Source organism: Crotalus tigris, unplaced genomic scaffold, assembly GCF_016545835.1.
Source record: "Crotalus tigris isolate CLP2741 ecotype Arizona unplaced genomic scaffold, ASM1654583v1 scf7180000019245.846064, whole genome shotgun sequence".
Taxonomy (NCBI): domain Eukaryota; kingdom Metazoa; phylum Chordata; class Lepidosauria; order Squamata; family Viperidae; genus Crotalus; species Crotalus tigris.
Window position 1 is genome coordinate 47,333 of NW_024097453.1, and position 23,259 is coordinate 70,591.

Below are 23,259 nucleotides of genomic sequence, written 5' to 3' on the forward strand. Positions count from 1 at the left end.
ACGTTTCAATTTGCCAGTCTCAACAACTGCCTTAAGTGCCAGAATAACATTTTGCTATATTTCTCAAGATAAATGTGTAAATGACTACCCCGCTCCCCAATTTAGCAAGACCCAGAGGGTTTTGTTGCTGTTGTTCATTTGCTGCTCCAAACACACTTTCAAATATCCATTTGGTTTCTAGAGATGCATTGGCAGCTAAACAATACATGGAGCATATTAATTCTAATTGTAATCATAGCAAAGAATTGCATATGCATATAATACTATCTAATTCAAATCCAGGATCTGAATTCACTGTAGTTTAAGACTTATCCTTTTCTAGAATATACACTACAACAGAGGCCACAACAGAGACTATCTTGTCAAAAGTAGTACAAAGCACTTCAGTATAATGAAATAAAAGGACAAATCTACTTGTCTAAAAGACAATTCACTGTACACATTTTATTTACAGGTTTGTACACTGTCTTAATATGAATGGGACTGCTTTTCTATTTGAGTTGTACTTAAACCAAAGCAAAATTTAACCTAAGGAATACAAAGTGTTAAAATACAGCATAAGATACAAAAAAGAGGAATACTATTTCTAGTAAGGAATGTAATTCTGGTGTTAACATTTTTTAAAATCCACAATTATGTTCAGGAAATCACACAAACATATCACTGATTTGGCTTGAAATGCATGAAATTTGTAGCAAAGCTTTAATATTACAAAATAATTACCATAGAATGCACAAAATTATGTTTATTAAACCTTTTGTCATATTCCCAGATCCTTCACCAATGTTACATGAGCAAGAACCGAAATCAGAATATCACTAATGTTATCAGAAAAGGGAAACAAATAAATTAAATCTAGCAGCCATCAGCATCAATTACAGCAATGATCATGCTGTATAAAGATTTGCTAGAAAAATGTATGCATCATACTTTTCTTTCAAACCAGCAAAACATGTTACTGCATACAGTGAAAAGATGAAAAAGTAGTAGTTTATTCCCCTGTAAAAATGGCACTGTTTTCAGGACATTTTTAATATAATAGTTATTTTCTTAAGAAGCATCAGAGAATGGGTTAGGGAGACATGTATGGATTTGAGAAACAAAATGTTGCACTGAAATTCTTTGATTGGAAAAGGTTACCTTCAGCCAAAAAATGGGGTGAGGTGGGGTGGGGGTGAGGAAGAAAACAGAAGTACAAGACAAAGCAAATGAAAGTTTCACAAATTTAGCAACATTTAGATGGAAATCAGATTTAAATGCAGTCCACTCTGCTTTTATAGAGGCTTTGGTTCAGCTCCCAAATCTCGATTGCTTGACGCAGTCTCCTATGAAATACTCTGAAGGTGTCTTCTTAAACAACAAACCTATTTTTAGTGGTGGAACCACTTTTAGTAGCTGTGTCAGCATGGGACTGGTAACCAATCACTATCTTTTGAGGAAGTCCTAACCTTTCCTTGTATACTCTCCTGGGAAATTAAAAAGACAAAACATAAACTTAAGTAGCATTGTTCATATGAAAATATAGCATTAATTTTCATTGTTTAAACTCCAAATGCAATATACCAGATATTGTTACATTTCTTTTAAACAAAAGTCATTCCACTATTCACCCAGTATTTGACCTTATCATTTATCACAAACAGGTAACAGTCATATTAGCATATAATGAATTTTATGTGGTAAACATCCAGTACATATACAGGAGATCCTGTGCTAAACATCCCTTAAACCATGTTTTTCTGAAAGATGGGTTTCATTTTCATATAAACAAGCATTAACACTATTTGGTTTAGACTCTATTTGATTTGCAAAAGAAAGACAGAAGTCTTTAATATTTACAAGAATAATGGAACTAGATTGATAACCTTTCCTGTTTTGGAAATTAATAAATCATATAGGAACCAGCAGGGTTTTCTATATCTAAAGAACACTGCCTTCCTAACTTCCATCCTGATCTTACCACCACTTTCATTTTTAGGTCTGTCAGCTGAGCCTCAGTAAAAGAGCTCAAACTGATGAGAGAATTTAGTTAAAAAACCAAGTGACTAAACTATCTAAACTTGTAACTTTAATTTAATGTTTATGATTAATGTAAATGTAAACAATTTAATTAAAATCGTTTACTGACCAAATTACCTTGTAGCTCTTTCTGTCCCCTTGATTTGTATTCCTAACTGCAGTGTTCTGGACATCTGATTTACTTCTACATTTCCCATTTTGGCTATTTGCAAAAAATGTCAATAGAAGCTGCTGATATTATCTTACTGAGTTATGCATACGAATATTTTTTTATTTGGAAAATCAGCTCAAATTTTATATTCCTGTGCTCAATTCAATTGTTCAGGCAGGGCCAGCTGGCACCTCCTTATGATAAAATAGCCATGCCATGAATGAAAGGTGGGGTTTTTTTTTATTATTATTCAGTGCCAGTCATTTGGAATCAACTCATTTTAAAAAGTGCTAAAAATGGTTATTTTTAATGGGCCTTTGTGAAACTATAGTAAACATTTTTAATGCAGAATTCTATTTGATATGTATTAACAATTGATAAAGGCTACTCAGAACACTGAGGCTTGCTTATCTTAACTGTGATCTTATATTAGGTTGAAATGAGTAAATGCATTAATTTTTGATATTGTATTTAATTATTTTATACTGCATTTATATTGGCACATGAAAGATAAAGCTACTATCATTGCAACCAAGTGTGTTCATTATGGTTGTGACTTAATTCTCTTATGTAGATGGACCTTATAGTATATCAATATGTAAAAAATACTTGGAAAAACTCTTTTGCCATAAAATATAATACAGGCAATCCTCGACTTACGGCTACAATTGAGCCCAAAATTTATGTTGGTAAGGAAGACAGTTTAGTGAGCTTTGCCCCATTTTATGACTTTTCTTGCCACAGTTATTATATAAGTCACTGCAGTTGTTAAGTAACACAGTGGTTAAGTGAATCTGGCTTTCCCATTGATTTTGATTGTCAGAAGATCACAAAAGGTGATCACATGATCCCAGGACATGGCAACGGTCATAAATATGAATCTGCTGCTAAGTGGCTGAATTTTGATCACGTGACCCTGGGGATGCTGCAAGTTGCAAGTGTGAAAAACAGTAATTTTTTCAGCGCTGTTGTAATTTTGAACAGTCTCTAAATGACCTGTTGTAAGTTGAGGGCTACCTGTACCATTATTTGATTTGATTTTTATGCTGTCTTTATTTTTTATCAATTCAAAGCAGTGTATATATTTAATGCCCCCATTTCTTTTCCCCACAACTCTATGAGGCAAGTTGAGCTAAGAGTGTGACTAGTCCAAAGTAATTCAGCCGGCTTTCACGCCCAAAAGACCAGAATTCATAGTCTCCTGATTTCTAGCACAACATGTTAGCTGCTATACCAAACTGGCTTTATTTGCCATGTAACATTATTAGACACATTTGCTACTTCATGCTTCACCTTGAGAGTCCCCCAAAAGGTATGTATAATTTTCTGCTGCAAATTGTGAATTTGGTCAAATATAAACATATAATTATAACACATATAATTTTGATAGCAACCCTCCCAAAATGATTATTACACTTCCAGGATACTGGAAGCCTTTTTTAAATTAGGATTATACCCCAAATCCTGATGTATTGAAATAAATGAGCTTCCTAAATTATACAGTTGATGTTTCCTTTGAACACAACTTTATATCTGAATAAAAACAATAACTAACAAAAAATAAAAGCAAAACTTCTGAAACATCAGTATTTTCTAAAGTAACAATTCTGGAATTTCACATCAACTTACCCTATATGTGTAACAGCATCTCTGTTTTCACATTCAGTAGTCCATATTGCTATTTTATCCCCCTTGGTTCTAACATTAACAACAGCTCCACATACATCATCACTATAGTCATCAAAGGATTCTCCAATAAGGCACAGCAGCTACAAAATTGAAGATAACAACAAACTAAATTACAAAATACAACTGAATACTTACACAAAAAAATGTAAATTTCTACTGATTTCAGTGTACCATCAAGACAAGAATACTGAGAAAAAAATTCAAAGTTGAAAACTGCTACACAAAAAATCCTATTATAGCAGATGATAATTTTAACTCCCTAGAGATGGTTTCAGGACTATTTCAAGAATAGTACAAGAGGCATAGCCATCAAAATCCCCTTTCTTCCATCAAGAAAGATAACCCTTATAAAAAAAGTAAGTAAACTGGATTATTGATAAACACTAAAATCCATGGTAGAGCAAAGAATAATTCACAACTAGCCCCTGGATGTTAATTTAACACCAAGAGATTACCACTATCACTGACATAAAGACTTAAACCAGAGGGCCAAGACTATTTCTTTTTGCTTTGAATTTTACCCTAAACTTACTGATCCACAATTGGGACCAGAACTTCCATTGCTAAGTAATGTGGTTTGTAAAAGAAACATTGTGAGTGTACTGTTTAGGAACAGCAGTTTCAGTAGTCATAGTTGCAGTAGTTAGATGAGGACCTCATGCTTCTCTTACCCTGCCACACTAATTCCCCCCTCTTGCCTATATCTCCCCCTCCATCCCTTTTGGCACCTACACTCTGCCACCTATCCCTCCACCACTGCTCCCTTCTTCCTCCTGAAGGAAGCTTGCCAGGCCCGTTCAGAGAGGAGACAGCGGAGTAGTGAACTGCAGCACTGCAGCATTCTCTACTGCCAGGCAAGGAAGGAGAGTTGGCAATGTTCTGCAGGGCGAGGTGGATGCTGTGTGAGAGGTGCTATTTGGGGTGGCTGTAGAACTGGAGGAAGGGGATGAAAGTAGGCTTCCAGGAGGCACAGTGCACTTTGCAGCTTGTGTTGCAAGTGCTCCTGAAAAATCAGCCAGTGGCCTTCAGTGAGGGGTGGGGGAAAGCCCAGCACTGACAGATCCTACACACAGGCTCTGCTCACTCTCAGCCCAGCAGTCCTCCTGCAATGCTGGTGAAATTCATTTGGCGGGGGGGAAATGAACTACCTTGGGATAGACATGCAGAATACTCTAGTTAATCAGGAGAGTGGCACGCAATGGCAGTTAATCAAGTAGAGGTACACAAAACTCTTCCCAACCCCACTGCTTGTTTATCCACGTGGGAGCAACTAGTGGATAAATGTTTGAGTTAGGCATTGCAGAGAACAAAGCAGTTTATTCATCAAATACAAAATCTCTGCACCAGTCCTGCATCTTCTTTTGTGTTTTGTGTCTTTTCTTGTTTCTTCTAATAAAAACTCAGTCTTGTCTCCAAAAATAAAGCAAATAAGGGTTGAGCAATGAAATCTTGGAAAGGGCGAGCCCCATGGAGGGGAGAGTAGAAAAAAACTTAAGATATTCAAGATATCAAAAATGTAACAACCAATTTCTCCGCTCCATCATGCAGCTCACTTTTCCATTGGCAAGGATGGTCAAGGTATAGGTAGGCTTGTAAAAACAAAGGAATCCCCCCCCCCCAGCACATACAGCAGAGGAGGGCAGGGTGTGAATGTCTGCTTTTAAGCCTTTCTTGAGGCAAGGGGCCACCTTCTGCCTTGGCTGCTCATGCTTGAGCTCAGGGGCCCAACTGCCACTGCCAGGTTGCTGAAGGGCTACTGACCCCAGATGTCACGCAAGAGGAGCCTTACTTAGGTATTCCAGTGCAGGCAGCATGTGCAGCAGTGCCTAGTCCCAGCATACCAGTTTCCCAAGAGTGTTTGCAACATGAGTTGCAGATTATGTGTTATACCTCTGGGAAGCCCATATCGCTTCCCTTCTTCCAGTTCTGCTGCCATCCGGAACATCCCCTTCCACACTGCCTCGACCTTTTCCCAGCGAACTGCCACTGGCTCTCTTGCCTCACTGCAGTCTCACTGCTTTCTCCCCAGCTAGGCCCAGAAGATTCCTTTAGGTAGATGAGGCTCTGTCATACACACTGTACTCATCTTAGGGCTGCATGAATGGGACAGAATTTTGTCTGCAATAGCCATAACTTTGAGGACCGGTCATAAGTCCACTTTTTCAGCAGCTGTAACTTTGAAAGGTTGCTGAATGAATAATCATAAATTGAGGAACTATCTGTAATTGACTTACTCCATCACAGCTTCTAGATACCTATTTGGAAAACAGACAGTTTTGGAAGGTCAGTTACTGATACGGAAAGCTGGGTAATATAAGTATGCTAATGACACCCAATGTCATAATTCCAAATGTGCACGCCTGGTATATGGAAAGCATTATATCATCTTCATTAAAGAACATTCTCAGGCAAAAAAAATGAATCACTAAAAGGTCTAGTATTCGATGTATTAAAGGCTACCAATCAAAATGGTGCAATCCTGTTTCATATCTAAAGAATTGAAAACTACATAAAATATTGTTTATTTCCAATCATCAAAGCTACAAATGCCAATCTCAAAGGAAGATGGGAAGTAAAGCTCAAGTGCATTGAAAATTGTAATCCGGAAACCTTTATATCAACAGTATTTATTTGGGGGTGCATAGGCAGCCATGCTTGCTATGCCAGAGTGTACTATAAAAACTATTCATGGATGACCTAACATTGACTAATTCGCCTGAATTGAAGATAATTTTACCCAAAGTGAATGAATAATCGCCTCCTTTAAAAAAGGAGAAACATTTCCTTTTTGAATGATGCACTTATTTTCCAAAGTTCTATTCACTTGCCAGAAGTTCCTTGAACTTAAATATGCAATGGCCTTCATAAATCTAAGAATAGTGTCAATATATTCAAGAAAAACTATGTTAAAATAATTTGACTAATTGCAAGGAACAGGTGATAGACATCTATGGTCCTAACCGTAACAAAGATGTCAGACTGATTTGAATGACTGTACCAATGGGCTACACATCATCCACTGTAGAATTTATCTCAGACAACACTCTAATGCCACCCAGGCAAAGCTGTCACCAATTTGATATGATGGTAACAAATATTTGTTACTTTTCCAAAATAAAGCAATTTTTGAAAAGAAATAGGAGTTGGGACTCTCTGTCTAGATCACAGGCCGGCAACCTGCGGCTCCGGAGCCGCATGCGGCTCTTTGAGCCTTCCCCGGTGGCTCCCAGCCTCCTCTGCCTTTGCAGAGAGAGACAGAGACAGAGAGAGGCAATTGCGCTTCCCTGATTCTCTCTCTCTCTGTTTGTGTTTTTTTGTCTCTGTGTGTGTGTAAAAGAGAGTGCACTCACAGTGTTCTCCGAGGAGCTGAAAAGCTTACTGGGCAGAGCTCCTCCCTTTGCTGCGTCTCTGCAGGAAGCAGGAAGCAGGAAGGGCAGGAGAAAGCTAGCTAGCCCAGCTAGGCTGACTCAGGAATTCTGGGAGTTGAAGTCCATGAGTCATAAAAGAGACGAGGTTGCTTACCCCTGAGCTTGTTGGACAACAGCTTGAAGCTTGCCAGGTGAGCAGCAGATAGGAGGGGGGGGGGAGAGAGGGGGGGGAGAGAGAGAGAGAGAGAGGAAAGAGAGAGAGAAAGAAAGAGTGGGGGAAGAGGAGTGGCAGACCAAGGGCAGATAGAGAGGGAGGGAGAGGGAGAGGGAGAGACAGAGAGAGAGAGAGAGACCCTTTTGACATCTAAAATGAAGATAACACTGCATATATCCTTTTTTAACCTGTATGTGTATGTGTGTGTGTGTATATATATACACACACATACATACATACATATACATACACACACACACACACCTATAATAAAGGTAAAAAAGGATATATGCAGTGTTATCTTCATTTTATATATCAAAAGGGTTTTGCGGCTCCCAGTGTTTTGTTTTTGGTGGGAAATGGGTCCAAGTGGCTCTTTAAGTGTTTTGGGTTGCCTACCCCTGGTCTAGATAATAGAATATCTCCCTGAAAACTGAACAAAATGAGACCAAATTTGTTGGGGAAAGACAGAAAGAGCGAGGTTAGAAAATGGGCTGGATCTGGCTGAGGCAGTAGCACTTCCATCATCCCTAAAACATCCAATGTTTTCTTAAAGAAGAGGTAATTAGACAACAATTCAGAAATAGTGGTCTTATGTTTCCCAGCACGTAAATGCAGATAAAAAACCAGAATGTCTAGTTCTCTAACACTGAATAAAATACTGTCAATGGTTGCTATTGATAAAAGGATTAGAAATAATTGTAATGTCCTGCTTGCTTCAGGATCACTCTCTGAAAACATATTAGGGCAGGACTAAATTTGGCACTTGGGGTAGGGTGAGAAGGGGCGTTGGTCTTACCTGAACGCTTTTTCTCAGTACGGAGATGGATAATCCACGGATGGGTTTTCTCTGTCTGCCTGCTCTTGAGACCAAGTAGCCAAAGCTTGACACGCCCCCACTTCCTGTGGAGTCCATTCTTAACGAGGGCGAATTGGCTGATGATTGACGAGGTATTGGCTCTCAGCTCCCTACTAGCGGCCTGCTGGCCTTGGGGTGGGTGTGGATTATCCATCTCCGTACTGAGAAAAGGCGTTCAGGTAAGACCAACGCCCCTTCTCCAGTACAGGAGATGGATAATCCACGGATGGGACGTACCAAAGCCTCACTGTCCCAAGGGGTGGGAAACAGATAAGGCCGGTAGATTGATCTCTGAGACAACTTGCTGGAGGACCCTCCTACCAAAGGAGGTGTCCGCCGATGCAAAGCGGTCTATCTTGTAGTGTCGTATAAACGGGGAAGGCGAGGACCATGTCGCGGCCCTGCAAACTTCCTTGATTGACGCCTGGGTAGCCCATGCCGCCGAAGTTGCAGCGCTTCGGGTGGAATGGGCTGTGAGATGACTTGGGGGCGGCAGGGATGATACATTGTAAGCTTCTGCGATACAGCTTCGGATCCACCTTCCAATGGTGCCCGCGGAAACATTCCGCCCCAAGGTGCCCGCTTGGAAGGACACAAATAGGGCCTCCGATTTGCGGAAGGGTTCTGTACGTTTTATATAACGCCGCAAGGCTCTGCGGACGTCCAATGTATGCCACTGCCGCTCCCGGTCATGTGTTGGATTTGGACAGAAGTTTGGGAGAATTACTTCCTGTGTCCTGTGAAAGAGTGAATTCACCTTCGGTATGAAGGCAGGATCTAACCTAAGGACCACCCTGTCCTTGTGGAAAATGCATAGGTCGTTTCTGACTGACAGTGCGGCCAGTTCCGAAATTCGTCTGGCCGATGTGATGGCAATCAGGAACGCCACCTTTAGCGACAGGTGTCGCAAGGAAACGGTCGCCAATGGTTCAAATGGTGACCGAGTGAGTGCGTGAAGGACTCGCGGTAGTTCCCAGGACGGGTACCTGTGAATTACTGGAGGTCTGGTGTTATAGGCGCCCTTGATAAAGGCGCGGATCCTGGGGTGGTGAGCTAAGGGAACCGAATCCGTGCAGGTGAGGAGGGTGGACAAGGCCGCCACTTGCCTGCGGATGGTCGCGGGGGCGAGGCCTCTGTCTAGTCCCTCCAAGAGGTAATCTACTATCTGAGGGATGTAGAGTTTGTGTAAGTCAAACTGCCGTTCCCTGCACCAAAGGCAAAAATTTTTCCAAGTGGAGTCATAAATGCGGTTTGTTGCCGGACGGCGTGAAGCTTGAATTATGGTAATGGCCCCGGGAGAGAATAGTTCCTGTGCCATTATCTGGCGCTCAAGTGCCAGGCGGTCAGTTGTAACCATTGGGGTTCCGGGTGACTGATGGTTCCCTGGTGTAGGGACACTTGATGAGGGGGAATGTTCCATGGGGGCGACTGAGACAGGTTCATCAGGTCGGCGAACCACGGTCTCTGTGGCCAATATGGTGCTACTAGGATCACTTCTGCCCGCTCCTGAATCAGCTTTCGGATGACCGCCGGTATGAGTGGTAGTGGGGGAAAGGCATAAAGCAGACCCTGAGGCCACTGAGTTCTCAGAGCGTCCGTCCCCTCTGCTCGCGGGTTGAAGTAACGAGAGTAAAATCTGGGGAGCTGGGCATTGTCTGATGATGCGAACAGATCGAGGATCGGGTACCCGAACTTGCGGGAGATGTCTAGGAACAAGTTCGGGTGTAGCCCCCACTCCGAAGGGTCCACTGTGGTGCGGCTTAGGAAGTCCGCTTGCTGGTTGTTGACCCCCGATATGTGTTCCGCTTTTAGTGACTTCAGATTGGGCTCTACCCAGCTGAATAGGAGTCGTGACTCTGTCATCAGGGTTTTTGATCTGGTCCCCCCCTGCCGATTGATGTGCGCCTTGGCTGCTACGTTGTCTGTTAGGACTAGAACGTGGTGGCCTCTGATTCTGTCTTTGAATTGTTGCAAGGCTAGGTGGATAGCCCTGAGTTCTAGCCAGTTGATGTTGTTTCTCAGATCCGTGGCGGACCAACGTCCCTGTACAAACTGGGAGTCCAGATGGGCTCCCCAACCATACAGACTGGCGTCTGTAGTGATGGTAACTCTGACTGGTTCCTTGAAGGGTGACCCCTTGGTCACGGCCCGAGAGCACCACCAGCGTAGCGCCCTGCGGATTTGTGCCGTGACCCTGACTAGGTGGTTGGATGCGCTGGTGTTCTGCCGTTGGTAAGGGAGCAGAAACCACTGTAGTTCCCGTAGGTGGAGCCTGGCCCAGGGTACAATGGCTACAATGGTACAATAATTGGGAAAGTGTTAGTATCGGAACTGAACGTTGCCTGTGAACCCAGCGAGCCAGTTCCCTGATGCCGGCCACCCGGTCTTGGGAGAGATAGACCATACAGTTGGTTGTGTCTATCATGGCCCCCAGATGCAGCAGCCTGGACGAGGGAACTGTCTGGCTCTTCTGAAAGTTTACTGAGAATCCGTGTAATTGGAGGACGCGAATGACGGTCCTTACGTCCGCCTGAGCTGTCTGTAGGAATGTTGCTTGGATTAGTATGTCGTCTAGGTAACATTGGACGCGTATTGGGATTTTTCTCAGTTTGGCGGCTACCACTGCTAGTATCTTGGTAAATACCCTGGGTGCCGAAGATAGACCGAAGGGGAGAGCTCTGTATTGGAAGTGTTTTCTCCCGTAACAGAAACGTAGGAACCGGCGGTGGTTTGGGTGGATGGGGATGTGAAAGTAGGCTTCCGTGAGGTCTATCGATGCCAGGAAGTCTCCTTCTCTGATGCTTCCCAGGATGGACTGAAGGGATTGCATCTTGAATTTTTTGTATGTGATGTAGCGGTTGAGGTTTTTTAGGTCCAGGATTGCCCTCCATCCTCCTGAAGTCTTTGGAACCACGAAGAGGATGGAGTAAAATCCTCTGCCTCTGTATTCCGCTGGGACCGGTTCTATGGCTTGAATGTCCAACAGGTGTTGGATGGCCTCCTGCATGAGTTTGCGTTTGGTGGGGTTCCTGGAGACCGAGCAGTTGATGAGTCGGTCTGGGGGTGTGACCAGGAACTCCAGGGACAGCCCGGACTGGATGGTTTGTAGTACCCAGTTGTCCGTGGAGGTCTGCTCCCACTGGTGGAAGAAGTGAGCTAGTCTTCCTCCAATGGGTAGGTCTATGTAGGAGTCATTTTGTCTTCCGGTACGGACGACCCGTTCCACGAAAGGGTCGTCTCGACTGGTTTTGTTGTCTGGGCTGGAACCCCGGTCTGTCGTAGGGGCGGCCGTACGGTTTGTTCTGCCTGGGAGTGAATGGCTTGGGTGCCTGACTGATAGGCGTGGTTGTCGGTTGGCGAAAGGACTGCCTACGAAAGTAAGGTGTGGTACGTTTGTCTGACCTTTTGTTCAAGTGTGCCATGACCTTCCGCTTGTCTTTGTTCTCTACAAGATAGGGGTCCAAGGCCTCCCCAAACAGACCGTTGCTTGAGTAAGGGGCGGTCGCTAGCCGCCACTTAGCCTTGGTGTCAGCTTGCCAGTGTTTTAGCCATAGCATTCTCCTGGCAATTATGTTGGATGCTATGGATCTGGATGAAAAAATGGCCGATTGGAGCTTTGCGTCTGCAGCGTATTCCGTGGCTGCTACCATCTTAGCCAGGTCCTGGTGTGTTCGTATGTCCTCCATAGGAACTATGGTTTGTAGTTGTTGCAACCAGATGAGGGTGGCCCGGACAAAAAAGGAGGTCGAGGTGGCTGCTTTGATGGCCCATGCCGCTGCCTGGTGGGTTTTGCGAAAGGCTTGTTCCCACTTTTTGTCATCTGCCTTAAGGGCCTCCACTAGGTCCCCAGCCATGGCTGTCTGGGAGACCAAGGGGGTCCAGGTTTCATCTACTTTAGGTATTTCTAAGGCCTCATTGAGGTCTGTGGCAGTGCTGTATAATTTTTTGTCCGTACCACTCACTGATGGGAAGGAAGTGGGAGAGTCCCATGGCTTCTTGATCCCTTTCAGGAAAATGGCGGGGCAAGGTATATGGTGTTGTGATGTCACCTTTTCTACGAATACGGGTCTGGATGTGGTGGCCGGTGTCGCTTGCGGCTGAGAAAACTGATCCGTCCCCATGTCCGCAATGGCTGTGGCCTTGCGTAGTATCGTGAGGAAGCGGTTGTGATTAAATAATCCCCCTGAGGGGGGCTCAGGGGGAAGTTCCTCATCCTCTGACATAGAGATCCCAGGTTGATCCTCCTCTTGTGGTGAAGAATAACCACTCATGGAGGACTGGGCCGGGGAGACGGGTTCCTGAATGCCTGAGGACTCTGAGGGGAGTTCCGAGTGTGGCATGGCTGAGATGGAGGGCCCCTGGTCGTGGTGGGCGGAGCGCTGTGCTAGGGCTCGGTCCACCACTTTGGTTAATAGGGCCTCTAGCCGTCCATCTGCCCAGATGTCCCCTATGTCATTACCTTTGGGTGTGGTGACCGCAGGTGGAGAGGTGGACTCAGTGGTTGTGCCTGCCGCCGTGGTTGTTTGTTGGACTGATGTAGATGGCGGATCCAGTGGTTGCGGTGTTCCTGGAATGGACCACGCGCTCTGGGTTGATGTGGATGGACCCAATGGTAATTCCATCTCGGTGGCCGCTATTTGAACCAATTCCAATTGGGCCTGCCTCTGCGCTCTGGAGAACTCCTTCTCCAGGGCCTGGTGCCTACGGCTGGCTTGCTTTTCCGCCAACTTGGAGGGCCTCTTGAGTGAGTGTTTTGTCTTCGCTTTGCACTTGCCTGCCGCCTTCTGGTCAGAAGGTGTGTTGCAGCCGTCATTGGGAGATGGAGGGGTCGTGCTCATGGATTGAGGCAACGAGGGTCCCTCCATTCCGCTTGAGCAGTCCCAGAAAAACTGAGAAGACGCTCAGGCAGGCAAGTATTGGCGGGAGCGAAATTGGAACAAGTACCAGGACTGTTCCCCTGATCACCCGACCACAACAAAAATATTCTCTCTGGGCTAAGGTCACGGTAGCTGAGGGAGGTACCGAAGGCACGTTTGGAACCACTCTTTGGGTTCCGCCCGGAGGCCTTAGGTGACCAGGCAACGTGCACCAGTAGAAAAAGGAAAAGGGAGGCAAAAAATATCAGTGGCGACCTCAAAAGGGTCTGTAGGCCTGACTTAATACACAACAAGGTATCAAATGGCGGTCACCTAGAGCGGAATTTATTCTTATTAATATTATTACTATTATACTAATAATAGGAACAACAATAATAATAAAATAATAATAATAATAACAACAACAACAACAATAATGGTGACGATGATAATATTGTGTGTTCTGCCTTTAGGCCTGTTGGCCCTGCAGTCGCTTAATTTTTAGCTTTAAAAAAAAAATTTTTTTTTAATTATTATTATTATTATTTTTAAAATTTATGTATTTATTTTTATTATTATTATATGTGTGTATCGGGGGTGGAGCACTGGCTGTGCGCTCCTATTCCGCCTCTATCAGTGCTTCCAGATATGATGTGGAGCTTCCTTAAGCTCGGTTTGCCTTCCTCTGGCAAGAGATGGCAGCCGCAGCTCGTTTCTCCCTGAAAACGGGCTTTGCGGATCCCAGGAGGGAGCTCCGCAGCCTCCCAGAAGCTGCTTGTGCCCGGGGATTTAAATTTGGCGCGCTGGTGACGTTTTAAGGGAATCCCAGTCAGGGATTGCCTTTGTTGCCTGAAACGGCAACTAAAATGGCGCCCGCGGTTGCCCTGGGCTGCTAGGGAATCTCCGATGATCCGAATTCAAGTTTGAATCCGGACCTGGAGATTGTTATTTTTTTCCCCAATTTGAGGAAAAAATCCCTTGGAAGGTTGGGGAGAAAAGCTCAGCAAGTGGTCTCTGCTGATGCCTTTCCCCCCCCCCTTTCCACCTCCAGAGCCCTGGGGCTGGCTGGAATCCGTGGGGAGTTTCCCCCCCCACCCCCTTTTTCAATTTTAATATAGGATCAGGGATGATCCCAAGGAAAACTTAGTGGTTGGGGGAAAGGTTCAGCAAGTAGTCTCTGCTGATGCCTTCTTCCCCCCCTTTCCACCCCCCAGAGCCCTGGGGCTGGCTGATATCTGTGGGGAAGTTTCCCTCCCCACCAATCCCCTTTTTAATTTTAGGTTTGAGATCAGGACTGATCCCCAGAAAATTTTGTGGTTAAATTCCTATAGGTGGCAATTTTTTTTGGAAGGGGAAGCCAATTATCAAGGGATAATCAATCAATGGATTTCTTGTCTAACCTGATAAGCTGAGAGCCACGCCAAAACGAGTCTTCTCGAGCAGAGACCAAGTTAAGAATGGACTCCACAGGAAGTGGGGGCGTGTCAAGCTTTGGCTACTTGGTCTCAAGAGCAGGCAGACAGAGAAAACCCATCCGTGGATTATCCATCTCCTGTACTGGAGAAAGAAGCCAGCAAAACAAAGATTAAATTCAAAAACTGGTAGATCAGTCTGACAGCTGTGCAGAAAAAAATGAGTCAAGAAAAATGCATCCTATGGCAAAGGTCCTCAACCTATGGGCCGCTACCAGTCTGCAGCTCATTTGGAACTTGGCTGTGCAAGTGGCAGGGGAGTATGCGCATGCGCAGGTCCATTTGTGCAAGTGGCAGGTGCTTGAACTGGCAGTTCCATTTGCGTGAGCGGACTGCATGCCCATCACTTGCACAAATGGAGTTTTGCACACTCACGTGCATGCCTGCCACTCACAAAGAACCACTCCCTTTCCTCCCTTCCTGTCTGCCAAGACGGAAAGGTTGGGGACCACTGTCCTATGGGACTGGCAGCTGCTTAGAATGTTGTTTGTTGATTCATACTCAAGTCTCCACCTTCCTCATCACATGACGCAGAGTTATTTTATTGGGTTTCCCAGAACACACAAAGAGAAGAGTAAAGACAGACTATCCATATTAGTATATATAAGTCAGATACCTCGTACTAGTGAAGATATTGAAACGAATTTCAACACTATGCTCTGCATACTTGCCCTACCTTATTTTTTCCAACCCAACAGAATATTTGAAAGAAAACATGTAAAAGGAGTCTTCTAGTCTGATCATCAGAAAAATAACTGTGAGAACTGAAGAGAATGGCACTAAGTTTGATAGACAAGAAAAGCAAACACAAGAAAAATGAGTTTAAAAAAGAATCAATCAAATCAAAGTATTGAGAAAAGTTTCTCCAATGCATCCCAACGAGAGAGATAGTTGAGCCAGTGGCTCAGGATGTTGCCAATTCCTCCACTCTAAATTTTATGTCTTGACAAATGATCCAAACAGCAGCATTATTAAGCAATAAGAAAGGATTCCAGAACTCATGCTCTCCACACTTTCCCTAGTGGTCACTGACAGCTGACAGGCCTGTAACACATTTTATAAGCTTACAAATGCATTGCATATCAAGGATATGAAACTTTCAACTACTGGGTCTCTAAAACTGACTCCAGCAATCTCTTAGAATCAATATAACTGCAATGCCATTAGTATGGTGATTGCAGACAGCATGAAAATTATTTGTAATGCATCTCCTGAATCAAATTTCAGAATCTAGAAGGATTCACAAATCTCCAAGACAAATGGTTTTCATAGGCCTCCACCCAAGAAAATGTAATGCCAAGAAGAAATGGTATAGGATTTCCTACCTGTGCAGGGGATTGGACTAGAAGACCTCCAAGGTCCCTTCCAACTTTGTAGTCTGTATTCTAAGACTCTGATGTAGCAATGGTCTACCTATGGTCAAATAATTATCTATATGTATTTTGTACACCTTGACTTTTCCTTTAGCAATTGGGAAAAGTACTCTTCTCTTAAATATGAGCCAGCAGTGTGCTGCAGCTGCCAAAAAAGCCAACATAGTGCTAAGCTACATTAACAGAGGGATAGACTCAAGACCACGTGAAGTGTTAATATCACTTTATAACGCCTTGGTAATGCCGCACTTGGAATACTGCATCCACTTTTGTAAAAAAGATGTTGAGACTCTAGAAAGAGTACAGGGAAGAACAAAGATGATTAGGGGACTGGAGGCTAAAACATATAAAGAACAGCTGCTAGAATTGGGTATGTCTAGTTTAATGAAGAGAAGGATGAGGGGTGACATGATAGCAGTATTCCAATATCTCAGAAGAAAGAGTCAAGCTATTCTCCAAAGCACCTGAAGGCAGGACAAGAAGCAACAGATAGAAACTAATCAAAGAGAGAAGCAACCTAGAACTAAGGAGAAATTTCCTGACAGTTAGAACAGTTTATTAACCCCCTGTAAGTTGTGAATGCTCCAACACTGGAAGTTTTTTTAAGAGACTGGACAACCATTTGTCTGAAATGGTATAGGGTTTCCTACCTGAGCAGGGGGTTGGACTAGAAGACCTCCAAGGTCCCTTCCAACTATTATTATTGTGACCAAAATGAGCACCAAACACATATAAAAATCACTTACTGTCTCTAGCCAGAAGCGATCAAGATCACTTCGTCTCTGCTGCTTGTTTAGTGTAATTAGCCATCTCCCTCCCCGTTTATTCTTCTCATCTTCCCACATGGGTTCAATACCATCCTAAAAAGTGCAGTTTAATATAAAGCACAATATCCACATGTGTAATTCACACAATTTATTTTTAAATATTTGAAATTTATTTACATTTATATTAAGATTTTAAGTCATGCATGAAAAAAAAATCAGTGTTTTTTAAAAATTAATATAAATACAAAAAAATTCTTTTGACAGAGAAATCGGAATCAAGGACTAACTACATTAAGCATTTTATTTACAACACTATGAAAATAGTGAGTAGTAAAATAGGAAAGATATGATTATCAACATTTAAACAAATGTTGCTTATGTATTTTATCCTCAGCTCTTGAAAATATCAAAATAATATTAAGATGTACCCTAACACAGAAATCACACATTGTAAATATAGAAACTAAAGTTAATAATTAACTCTGCAGAAAGTTTTATTAATACATTTTTTTACGATGTAATATAATATTTATTAAATTGTATATTCTTTAAAGTCTTTTACTTAGCAGGTTACACCCAAAATAGCCTAGCAAAATGAAATAGACTCAAAAGTTTATTCCACATACCTTAAAAAGTGAATAATCACAACCAGGCATTAAATTACTAGAGAGCTGAATATGGTTATATAACCTATTTGGAAAAAACATAAGTACAAACAATGAAGTAAACTATCACAAATATTAAAGATTACAGATGTGCAAATGTCAAAAAACCCCACATATATTACCTTAAATTTTGGGGTTAAATTTTTAATAATTCTTAACAGCAAATGTTATTAAAAGAAAAAACAATAAAGTCATATAATCATTACATTAAAAACTAATTTGACATCATCACAATACTTGAGAATATAGTTCACAGGATTTCCAATACTTCACAGAGCCAACTGCTTGTAGTTTCCCAGGTGCCCTCTTTTTATAATTGTAACAGGCAACAATATTTAACGCTTTCAACTTTCCCAAACTTAAGTTTAAATTAGATAACCCATGATCCATTGGGTCATCATTTTAGAGATGTTTCCTTAACTAAATAGAGAAACAGAATGGACAAAAAAGCAGTGGGAGAAGTAGTAACTTCTGACTTTTTGCCAGTATGACCAGAGCTGATGGCCCTCTGAAAGCCAATGGTGGGATCAGTCTAGCCAGCCTTTGGAGGGCTATGGCAGGACCAGTTTACCTGATCTCCAGCAGCCAAAGGAGAGGCTGGTCTATTTAGCTTCCAGAGGGCTAAGGCAGAAGCAGTTTATTGTGGCACAGAAGCATTGAAGCAATCATAAATTTGACAATTTCAATTCCACAGGAGTCATGTGTCCGGATTTTTGGAAGAATTCTATTAAGTTGGCCCATTTGGGCTATCTTAGTTCAAAAATTGTTGTCCTATAATGCACTATTTCATTCAATTAAAGGTTACAGACACAAGAGTTTTACTAGTACATAGGTGTTCTTTACAAATTCACTTCACTCTTGTCTTTGAATATTCCCTCTTATTCAACTTATCCCCCTATAGTTTCTCATATATAATCCTCAATCAGGTGGAAAAACACTCAAGTTTCAAGTCTGATTTATAATTTTACTTACGCCCAAAAATCTTCAACAGTATCAAACTTTGAGATCAGACGAAGATTTGCTTGCCAAGTTTTACTTTTATCATTTTTAAAGAACCAAAGTGCCCACCTGAAAAAAAATAATGACTTCATATTGGTATACAATATATAATTATTATTTTAAAAGGCAGGGATTAAAATTATACACTAAGAAATTTGGGAAGGAAAATACAAAACAAGAATACACAAAAGATACACAGGTTTAATGTTCAATTTTACTTAACACCTGAGCATATAATGAAGAATTCTGAGGCTAGTTCTGTAAACTAAAACCTAATGACCTAGTCATCAACCACATTCTACCTTAGATGACAAAGAAAAGTTGGAGCAAAGATTTAAATTGCATTCAGAAGTAGTATCCTGAGAAGAAACCCAAATTTTTAAAGATTCTGAATAGGGAGGTTATGTCAAATAGTATTTATAGTCCAAAGTACAATTTGGCTCAAACTAGATAGGACAATTAATTTGATTTTTAAACCAAAAACATATTTACCTGTCAACACTGCACTTTAAATTGTTACTATAAAGTATACAAATCAAAGTATGAAACATATGGCAAGTTAGTATGTTATACTTTCCAGTTTAAAATTACAAAAGAGATAGTGATCTGTAACTTTGTTATGTAGTTTTTTTCAACTGAAATCTCTTGAAACATAAAGAGAATATACAATATTTCATAGTTGTCATAAAGGACCTGTAATTTAATATAAAAGACAAATGTTCCCCAACTTTTAATTTCAAAAGGAGGATATTTGTGGATCTGTACTTTGCATTTAAAAAAATAATTTCATTCCAAAATATCTAGTTAATTCTGTTTTGGAACATGCTATTACACAATTTAAAGGAAACATGCCCCACCTGTTTTGTAATGGATGCTTAACGTATGTTTCAGGATTCACAATCTCCTGACTTGCTGATGTCTCAGTTTTCTCTTCTTCTGAAGTCTGAGGGTTAGAAATGGTTTCCTAGACAAACAAAATAAACAATTAACTTGTTTCTTTATAAAAGATAAAATAGTATGCATAAAGGTTTATTTGAAAGATAACCACCATGTTCAAATATTCTGCCATTAACATTTGTAAATCTTTTTAATATGGATATGTCTATGTTTTCCAAATATAGGTATTTTAGAGCAATTAGTATGAATGTAAAGTTCTCACACTATCTTAGACAATTGCAACTGAAACAATAAGATGGAATCTTATTTTCTCCACTGAGTATTACATTATCAAATATGTACAAATTTAGTAAACTTTTATTTTTCTTAATGCAGTAATTCTCAATGCACATACTATTAAAAGTGATTCTCCATGCATATTCCAAATATAGGATAATTTAGGTAAAATAGGGTAGATAATGGTACCAATCAACATATGTTTTGAATTACTGCTAATTTTATTGCACTGTAAACAGCTAGATTTTCATAGGGATTTCTTGTATACGTCTCCCTTTCTACATATTTCACTAAGATCTGGAATATTAAAACACGATAGAATTTAAGGTATGCACAAATCGGTGTCAATTGTAAGACTATAATACATTTGATTAGGAAACATGTATAGATGTTATAGCAAACTTCATTTATGGACACCCAATGTATAAAAAATACCAAAGAATAATAGGCCAGCTGCAGATAAAACTAATTACATTAAGGTCTCAAAAATCAGTGTGAAACATTTGTTATGACTAACTTATGTACTACCAATTTCAGTGGAGTTAGATACATAGTACTTTTTCTGGATTCTAACTATAGGGAGTTCTTGCTTAACAATGGTAATTGGGATGGAATTTCCTAATTCCACCCCATCATTTAGCGACAGTGATATAGCAATCCCAGCAGTCCCCATTAAGCCAGATTTGTGGTTGGTAAGTGAGGATTCTTCTCACAACTTCCTGATGGCTTCCAACAACCAAAGACAGTGGGGAAAGTACCAGGAATAATACAAAAGCATTATTTCTAAATGAAAAGTACTATGAGAAATGAAGATAACTATGAGGATTCATTTTGTACATTCTATATGCTAGAATATCTGGAGATATAATAGTACCACCATCTAATAGATGTTGCACAGAAATTTTATTAGCTAAAACTAGCATATAAAAAGAGGCATTTGATATTATCAGTCTACAGACTGATTAAATATGTAAGTTTCAATTTTATTACCTGTTCTCTTACCTGCACTTATAAGATATAATATTATACCCTAGGTGAAGAAAATCTTCCAATAACCAACACAGACTTCTTGTCGCTTTAACTTCCAATTTAAACAGGAATGAAATTAATGCTTATGCATACTTGTGGATCATCTGAAAACTGAACCCATCATTTTACACTTAATCCTGTTAAAACTATAAAAACTACTTTTTTAAATAAACACTTTTCTTAAAAAGAGAAGTCATGGCATCAACTAAAATGTTTACACACAATAAAACTTCTGAACTGAATGTATCTGCTTTGGCCTCATTGATTTTGCTGGTGGTTGAATGTTTTGAAGTTCATTCCTATAATATAACAAAACTATATGAATGTTCAATGTTTTTCCTTCACATTATATATTTAATAAGCCTGTCTTTCAAGTAAGTAAAATTAAAGTAACACAGATGCACATATTCAAAATTTCAGCTTACCTTTACTGAACTATATAACCTAGAATACCTTTCATTCATGATGATTCAAAGTTTTTAAAAATGTCATTCATGTAAGTCTTCTGTGTACATGCACTTTTTTCTCTATTTGCATTGGAAACTAATAATGCTTACAGTATAAAAATTAGGAATGTGCAAAGTTTATCAGAAAAGAAGCTTCCAAAAAGGCAAACACACTTAAGGCTGTAATCTAGTAGTCATTATGGATCATTCCGTAGTTTATTTTTTCTTCTGAGCTTAAAAACCTTGCATCATCCTGGCAACATTTATGGACTAGAAAAATAATACACTTGTAAATTGTGCCAATCCTGGAACATGAGATGACATTTTTTATAATTAGATAAAAAAGGACATAGTACATGCATGCTATGCCCTGTCAAATTTCATTCCTTTTGTATGTAAATACTGCTAAGCCTACCTGAGTGTTTAACTTGGCACTACCTACAATGTCAGTGCCAACTGCAGATCTCTTGGTTCAATGCCAGTATTTTCCCTTGCTTAGTATTACTACTGTCACCTTCCATTGCACGTCAACGTTCAGCTCTTTACTCACAATATAGCATGTTGCAATGGGAAAGGGAGTATGATGGGCAACTTTTCGTTTAACAAATTAGTATTTGACAATGATGTTTGGCCTTAAAAATTCTGCACAGCTAGGGGAGAAAGAACAACAAATTTCTATTTAAATATACGAAAGTGTATGAAGAAGGCCTAAATCACAATCTTCTTTATGGAAAAGTTGTAAACTGAAGTACAACGAAATGATCAGGACTCCAGAGCTACAGATCCGGCCCAAATTATGCTACTGTGAAAGAATTTTTTTTCTAGCCAGTTCTGTGGGCTTCAATTATAACTAAACTTTTCTTGGGAAATACCGAGGAGCAAAAAAGACAAGGGAACAAGTTAAGCCAGGAACCGGAAAAAAGCAATGTCTGTCGCCTGGTTCGGAGCCCACAGGTCGGTGCCGCCCGAGAGGAAACAAACGGGCGTTGAAACAGCATTGAGAGCAGCCACGAAGATCAGGGATGGGAGCGGTGGAGGAAGGTATTCTCGCCGGTGTTTGGGCACTCTCGTATCTGGCAGGCGCGGGGAGACAAGGAGAAACAGGCCGGCATAAGCGGCACTATCCGCTAGCTGGCACGACGAATTCTAGAGAAGTTATGTCCAGGATGGGGGCCCAGAGTCCGACCGAGCTCCGCCCTCCTCTCTCGTGGTGAATTCTCCTCTCCCTGCACACGCCGGCCGTCTTCGGCCTTCCTCTCTCCACCTCACCCGTCACACGACCCCTCCCCGTCGCCCCTCAGCGCCCCCGCCCAAACTGTGACGGCACAATCCTGGCCGCTCGCCTCACGCACTCGGAGCCCCCTTCTCTGGCCTCCCAGGTTTTCCCATCCTCCTCCCGCAAGGCAGTCCATCACACACGCCGGCGCCTTTCGCTCGCCGTACGCGCGCGCGCCACACACAACTTCCCAGGCCGCTGTCTGCCGCTCTCTCTTCGCCAACCATCTCTCTTCCCCCCACCCCCACCCTTTCGGCTTTCTGGCTGAGATTTTCTGTCCCCTTCAGGGCCGAGTGGCTTTTCCACAATCTTCTCGGAAGCCTAAGTGACAGACCGAGAGCGGGGAAAAAGAGGAAGGCGGGGAGGAAGGAGGGGTAAAACGAAGGGAGGAAACGGGAATAAGGACACTCACCGGTTCCACCGTCGCCATCTTAGATCGCTCTGATCGCACAAGCGCTGAGGGGAGGAGAGAGGTAAAAGGGGAAGGCGGATAACAAATCAGGTTCGAAAACGATTGGTCAGTGGGGAGTCACGTGGAGGCGGCGGCCGTTTTGGCGGCTCGGCGCGTGCGCAAGCCCGGTGCGGGAGGGGTTGGTGCCCGCTTCCAGAGGGAGCAGTGGCAGCAGCAGTGTCTTCTGGGAATTGTAGTCTCGAATTATTTTTTTCCCTCTCTCCACCTTCCTTTTCTAGGAGAGAAATCACGTGGGAAAGGCAGACGGGAGCATGTCAGGCTGAGGCGTGGTTCCTAAGAGTGGGGGAAAGTGACTCCTCGAGTCCGAAATTGGCAATTGCAGGAGCAGCCTGCGGGTGTGACCTCTGCATCCCCCCGCCGATGCCCGGCCTGACGGCGCAGCTGGTCCTTTTCTGTCACAGGGTGTCAGCATGTGTGATGCAAGCCGACCC

At 42.0% G+C, this 23,259-nt stretch overlaps 1 protein-coding gene across 3 annotated transcripts; it reads right to left on the reverse strand.

Annotated features, from left to right (window-relative positions):
- Window positions 1-414: 414 nt before the first annotated feature.
- Window positions 415-22,895, reverse strand: EIF4E (eukaryotic translation initiation factor 4E). Of its 3 annotated transcripts, XM_039361299.1 has the most exons (8): window positions 22,769-22,807; window positions 21,953-22,153; window positions 19,290-19,396; window positions 18,406-18,501; window positions 17,395-17,458; window positions 16,748-16,861; window positions 3,800-3,939; window positions 415-1,466 (listed from the first exon to the last, which is right to left on the reverse strand). In XM_039361299.1, exons 2-8 carry the CDS (start codon window positions 22,076-22,078, stop codon window positions 1,352-1,354), a joined length of 762 nt encoding a protein of 253 aa, XP_039217233.1. In that variant the 5' UTR covers window positions 22,079-22,153; window positions 22,769-22,807; the 3' UTR covers window positions 415-1,351. The 3 variants fall into 3 exon arrangements, with proteins under 3 accessions (XP_039217233.1, XP_039217235.1, XP_039217234.1); XM_039361301.1 differs by lacking the exon at window positions 21,953-22,153 and having other exon boundaries at window positions 22,769-22,895; XM_039361300.1 differs by lacking the exons at window positions 21,953-22,153; window positions 22,769-22,807 and adding an exon at window positions 21,060-21,466.
- Between the last annotated feature and the right edge of the window lie 364 nt (window positions 22,896-23,259).